Source organism: Apteryx rowi, unplaced genomic scaffold, assembly GCF_003343035.1.
Source record: "Apteryx rowi isolate R43461 unplaced genomic scaffold, aptRow1 scaffold_54, whole genome shotgun sequence".
NCBI lineage: Eukaryota > Metazoa > Chordata > Aves > Apterygiformes > Apterygidae > Apteryx > Apteryx rowi.
The window spans coordinates 1,238,503-1,245,003 of record NW_020450805.1 but is presented as its reverse complement, the minus strand read 5'-3'; the positions used below and the strand labels follow the sequence as shown (position 1 = coordinate 1,245,003).

At 39.8% G+C, this 6,501-nt stretch overlaps 1 protein-coding gene across 1 annotated transcript; it reads right to left on the bottom strand.

Annotated features, from left to right (window-relative positions):
- Nucleotides 1–4,638: 4,638 nt before the first annotated feature.
- On the bottom strand, nt 4,639–6,495 carry NANP (N-acetylneuraminic acid phosphatase). The gene is made up of 2 exons (XM_026081262.1): nt 6,402–6,495; nt 4,639–6,185 (listed from the first exon to the last, which is right to left on the bottom strand). Exons 1-2 carry the CDS (start codon nt 6,489–6,491, stop codon nt 5,490–5,492), a joined length of 786 nt encoding a protein of 261 aa, XP_025937047.1. The 5' UTR covers nt 6,492–6,495; the 3' UTR covers nt 4,639–5,489.
- Between the last annotated feature and the right edge of the window lie 6 nt (nt 6,496–6,501).

The following is a 6,501-nucleotide window of genomic DNA, read 5'->3' as shown; positions in this document are numbered from 1 at the left end:
CAAAAACCAACCTTGGGTACTCTCCCCTTTGGTAAGCCTCCCCTCTGAACCCTATCCTTAACTGCATGACTAGTTATATAGAACCAGGGATAGTTTTTCTGTGTTTAAACACACAGATAAGGAGCAGCTCAATATAGGGCTATATTGTGTTGTGTATATTGTGTGCTATATGTATATAATGGCATATTTCAGTACGCTGCAGCCTAGAACAATCTCTTTGGAATAAACAACAGTCCTTCATTTGAGTTCAATGGGCTTTGAATTAGACAAACAACACTGAGGAGGGTTATCTTTTGAAGATAAAGTTATTCCATTGTAGCTCTGACCTTGATCAGACTCTCACATTCATTCAGTTGCATTTAATACAAGTAGTCTCGCAGTAGAATAGAAGTCTCTATCTGACTCCATCATCTAGGCTCCTTTATAACCAATGGAGAAAAATAAAGACATTCCTAGGACATGCGCCATCACAATGTAGCTGTCTCATATAGCTCAGCTGAATTGCGCTCTAAACATGCTTATTTGTACTGACTAGAAGAGGATCTTAGGGCAACTGGTTCTGATGGTAATCCTCCACCACATGTACTCATATTAGGTGATATGAACCCTTGCTACAATTCATTGGGATTAATGCAGAATATAGAATTTAAGCATGCATGTAAATCTTAGACATTGTTTCCAGTAGTGACATAACCATGGTATATTAGGCTCATCATTCTATGATTTGGCTATCCAAACTCATATCACAACTCTGCCTGGGGTATCCTTCAATATTTATTTCAGATTAACACAAAGAATTACTGTGTCTGACTAAATAGATTCTCTTCCTTATCTGGTAGTGCTAGATCCTTTAAAGCAGCAAAGCAGACTGACTTTCAAAGTCAGTCTTGCCTACCATTTATATTACCTCTGAGGAGTAAGCTACTGTAATGATGGGGGGAAAAAAAAAAAACTAACAGTGGGAGAAAAATAAAACAAGGAAGGCTATTCATAAAATATTAAAAAATAACATTAATATATTGATATAAAATTAATATAAAAATAATATAAAAGTAATTAAAAACCCTTAATAAAGAGTATTTTTATTCATTTCCTAAGAGCAGAAATTGCTCTAATGGATCAGACTACTTCAATGTAGTTCTAAACCATATTTACTTGCACTGTCAGGTGACAGAGGCTTCAGAGGAAGACAACTAGAATGGGCAGGTGCAGGTAACTAGTGCACAGTAAAGTTTCCGTTGCCAATATTTCAGGGAATAAGAAACCCTTTAGTTGCTATCCATGAGTATCCTTTCCAAACATCTTATTTTTTTTCCATTAACAGTATTCTGACTAAAGGGCTTATCTCTTGTATAAACGCTTGAGTCACTTCTAAGAACTACTAACTTTGTGCTAAAATTTTTAAAGCACGTAAGAAAACGTTATTTCTGAGACTCTCACTAGTTAGCCCAATGCTTTCCACATAATAAAACTTAAACAAGAGCAGAGGTGCTATGATATGCCTATCTGTGATACTTCAGATAGCTAGCTGGCACAGCCAAACATGTGGGTTAGGGACTGGATTCCCCTGTACACAGTTCAACACCCTACCCTCATCTAGAATCAAATTTAAAAGAAACTTTCCATCTCTCTCCATCTCTGAATGTCCAGAAGATGTGTGAGTTGTTCCATTACTCAACAGAAAACAACTGGGACAGCTTGATTTTCTACAACCAAGAGAACCATGAGATACGCAACCTTGCACCCTCCATTCTCCAACTCACGCACAGGTGAGTGTAGAAATAACTTAGATACGGCTTTGTTCACCCAGAATACACTGAAATGGGTGCCTAGGACTTGAGATTACTGTATGTCCTTACCCTATCTGCTTTGCAGCCTGTTCTTAAGCCCCTGCTGCAGTCAGTGCTGATGTCAACTCACACAGGCATGCCTGAGCTGGCACACAGCTTGGCACGTCACATTCAACTAGCAATGAACTGCAGTTAGGAATTCCATTTGGTTCATACAATCTGGCCAAAAAGTTTTATAAATACATAGTTATGTTTCAGCTTCTGTCTGAAATTATGGAAATTACACACATTCAACACACAAAATATGCAGGTCACAGATTTTTAAAGCCTAATTCTATGCCATTTAAAGAACAACTAGAATCCTTGTCCTTTGCTGTAAGCCTGGCCACAAGCATATTTATCCACAGTAATAATACAGTGTTAAAAGAAATTTTTATAAACAAAATATTTTTATTAGACTAGTACATGGGTTATTTTAAATCAAGAATTAAAATACAGTTGATATTAAACTATTGTTTCAGATCATTTCACTACAGTCAAAGTTACTGAAGATTAACCTCAGGAGATAATATTTATCTGAAAATAGGTGTTTAAAAGTACAGGTGGAATTTCTTTTTCTTTTTTTTAGTGTGTTTTGGCAGTATAATTTAAACTAGACAACCTACCTCCTACAGCATATTTACTAAGCAAAACCAGAACTCAACTGAATACACACAGTTTCATTGATCTATTTCCACTTCTGGTGTGAAAATGATCCCATGGTTATATTTATTTTTCCATTTCCATAAATATAATTAATTTTCAGCAAGCTTTCCCAGTAGGAGTAAGAGCTCCATCCAAGAAAACCAGCTCGAGAATTTGGAGATATTCCAGATACTTAATCCAGTTTACTGAATAAGTGGTTCTAAGAACATCCYGGATGGAAAAATCCCTTCCATTGTTTTTTCTTGTTTTATAGCAGCATCATAACAACATTGGCCTATGTTGAACAGGTAGTCACACATAGCCTGGTACAGTACCCAACATGGGGGGGGGGGGCGGAGGAGGACACCCTTGAGTGTGGCTTCTACAGACCACACTATCACCTGAGCATTCGGTTATAGTGTTTTTTTCATGTTTCATTCCTAGATTTAAGAAAAAGGCTGGCCATGTGTAAAACAAAGAATAGTCTCTTCTAAAACAAGAGACCTTTCATACAATATGTAAGCTCAGCATCCTACTTCAGGATGATGAAATGGCATGAGACTATAAACCTCAACCTATACATACAACAAAGAAAAGGCAACTGGGTGTACATCCTTAAAGCCCCTAGATAGAATTGTAAATTATTACTATTTGTCATTTTTAATCACAGGTGTATTCAGAAATTTCATTCATACCTAAGTTCTATTACCCTGATGCTGTGCAAACAATGCAGAGCTATGCTGTGACTATTTTGGGATGCTGTTGTATTTGAAGTTGTTTTTTGTATCCGACAGCATGCTTAAAACAACTTCAACTAAATTATGTTTTGGGATCCATCTAATATTTTGGATACATTTTGTTGTCTTTTTACATAATATTCCTTAACAGGCTCAATGTTCTTCATTATTTTTCTCTCAGCCCTTGGTAATAAGGCATGTTAGTAACAATGCTTCTCTCTGTATTCAATTGCTTTGCTCATCAACTAAACCACAGTGACTGTTTTCATGCTCAATGCAATGCTCATGTTCCAATGCAAAATAAAATCTTATCTTAGACCTCTTACTTCAGGAAGAAGGGTGCGTCCAGTCAGTCACACTGACTCATGTTACATGTGGCGACTTGCTATCTACCGCTGTAACTGGATCATTTTTAGCACATGCSCATTTCCTCATAGGTACAAGTGGAGCCTGCCTCTCTTCTCTTCACTGATGTCATTAATGTCTCAAAAGTCTTGGTTATCTAACACAAAGAACCTGGACTGGTTTACCCTTTTTAAAGGACAATTTGATGAAAGGTGTTCAAACCTCAAGGAGTATTTCAACTTTCTTCAGTGCAGAATCAACTTACTTTGATGCAACCTACACTTTCTGCCAAACAATTTAATCCAAATCAAAAACAGCCTCCCCTAAACTGAATCTGTCACTCCACATGGAGACTTACTTAATGCATCAATTTAAATTCAATTCAAGATAAGCAATCTATCTTTCTTTTATAAAGAGGATTCCTTCTACATACTCTCTTCCTGCTGTTTTTTATACTTTTTGCTCATCTTTTATTATTGCCTGCGTGTGCCACTTCTGCCAGCTCCTCAATATCCCCACTTTCACAACATTTGTAGCATTATTCTAAAATATAAAATGTATGATTGCTCACATAATGTTAGATACTCAGCCCAATTTATATATAGCAAATAAGTTTTGAAAAAGGCAGGCTTTCTACTTCTCCATTCAATATGTGAGCACTTTCCCAAAGTTTTCATATGCATTATGTAGTAAGAATATGATATCCAGCAAAATTAAATCATAAAGATAATTTGGGAAAGAGAAATGTTACAGTGTTTTAGAGAGTCATCTCCTTTATCTAGTGGAAACTGTACATACACATTATGAAGTTGTGTACAGCACTGTAATACATATTACATCATTTTCCAAGTTCCTGGAAGACAGTCATAAAAGCTGTTTACCAGCAGCTAGCTCATATTTTCTCCAGAGTCAATCATATGAAATACATGTAGAACCTGAAGTAAGGAGGGACTGTACAGCGGTACCATGAAAACAGTCAAAAAAGCACTGATTCTGCTGATTCTGCAATTGGATCTGAAAGATAATATACCTGAGCAAGATTGAGAGCAATTTCTCCAAAAAGTCTGATCAAAATTCATCAATGAAACCGGTCCGAACAAAATGTTTTACCTTTTTAAGAGTTTGACAGTACAGCAAGAAGACCACTGAAAATACCCCTGGCATACCAATTGCAACAACAATCATAATCTGAGTAACAAGTGTACTGCATATCTGCATAGGCACCAAGACAATACAGAACAAAACCTTATCCATTAGGTCCCTCTGATAAATGATCCCCTCTAGAGATGCAAATTTTTATGTACATTTAAGTATTTTTGACAAGAAGTACCAATTCCATAGAAGAAAAGCCACTGCAAAGTCAGAGAAAAATTCTAAATACGAATTTAAACTTGAAAAAAAGATCAAAACCAAGCATTTTCTAATGGTCTGATACACAATAAACTCTGATACTTTTTATAAATAGCAAAATTCTTCAATTCTTGAGATAAACTGCAGATTCAATTTTGAAGATTTACTAGATTGTACCACACTCTCTCTCACCTTCTGCTCTTTTATACACTGCAACCAAACTTTGAACTGAATTTTTAGCTAAACTTACAAGTTAAAGCACATGAAAGACCACAACATTCAACTTTTCCAGTATAAGAACAAGAGCATGGCAACTCAAGTCAGAGACAGATATGCTTTAAACAGAGTCTGTCAAAATAATTTGTGGACACAGACAGTTATTTTAAATTAACTGCACTTGCATCATTTAAATTAATCTAATTCCTTGTTTCTATCCAGCTTCATTGTCAACTGTGCTCTTATTCATCCATCTGCTGTTTGAGAAAACATACTGGACATGAGTTTAAAATCCCAAGGTCAGATTTTTAATAAGAGTGAGAGTCACCTAGCAGCTTTGCATTTGTCAGACTGTATGCTGGAACTGTCAATGTACTTCATTACTACTAACCCTATGGTCAGTTTCTGAGTTAGTATCAATTTTGTGGTCCATCTTCTGTAAAAGTGCTGGAAGATCGAGAACAGAAGAAATAACATAGTGAGGCACTGGGGAGGTATCTGAGGGGGTCGTCATTGTTTTGTTTAACCAGACAGTTGCTTTCAAGCCTGCATTCAGGCCTCCTTGAATATCTGTGTCTAGAGAGTCGCCAACCATAATACACTCCGCAGGCTGAACCCCCAGAAGATGGCAACAGTAATAAAATATAGATGGTGCCGGTTTCTCCTCTTTCTGTTCTCCTCCCACAACAATAGCATCAAAGTATGGCTGGCAGGCACATGCTTCGATCTTCTCTCTCTGGGTCTGCTTGTCGCCGTTAGTCAAGAGCAGCAAGCGGACCACCTTGCGCAGCGCCGTGAGCATGCCGCGCGTGTCCTCAGCCAGGGTGAGATGCTGCAGGCGGGTCGTCTTCCACAGGAAATAGCACTCGGCCGCCAGGCTGCGGTTCGCCTCCCCCCCCACCGTCTCCTGTATAGCCTCCTCCCAGTGCGAAATTCTCAGGTCCGTGATGCACGTTTTAGCGGGATCGTGACACTCCTCGAGCAGTTTCGCCTGGACCTTATCGCAAATGACACGGGCTTCGTCCTCGCCACAGCGGTGCTTTGACTGCAGGGCGTTAACCACCTTCAACGAACACGAGAAACCCGTGAGAGCGCCGCACGCGCAGCCCGGCGCCGCAGCCGTTAACGGCTACGTGCCGGAGGCGGACCGGCAGCGCCGCGCCCGCCGGGGAGGGACGGGCGCCGAGCGGGCCCCGTCGCCGCCCCGGGGCCGCGGAGGGGGACGGGTAGCCGCGGCCCTGCGGCTGCGGCCCGGGGAGGAGGGGGACAAGCGCAGTACCTCCTCGATGGCGCGCCGGCCCGCCGCCGCTGTGTCGACCAGCGTGTTGTCCAAGTCGAAGAAGACGGCCTTGACACCCTGCGGCCCCATGGCGCCGCCC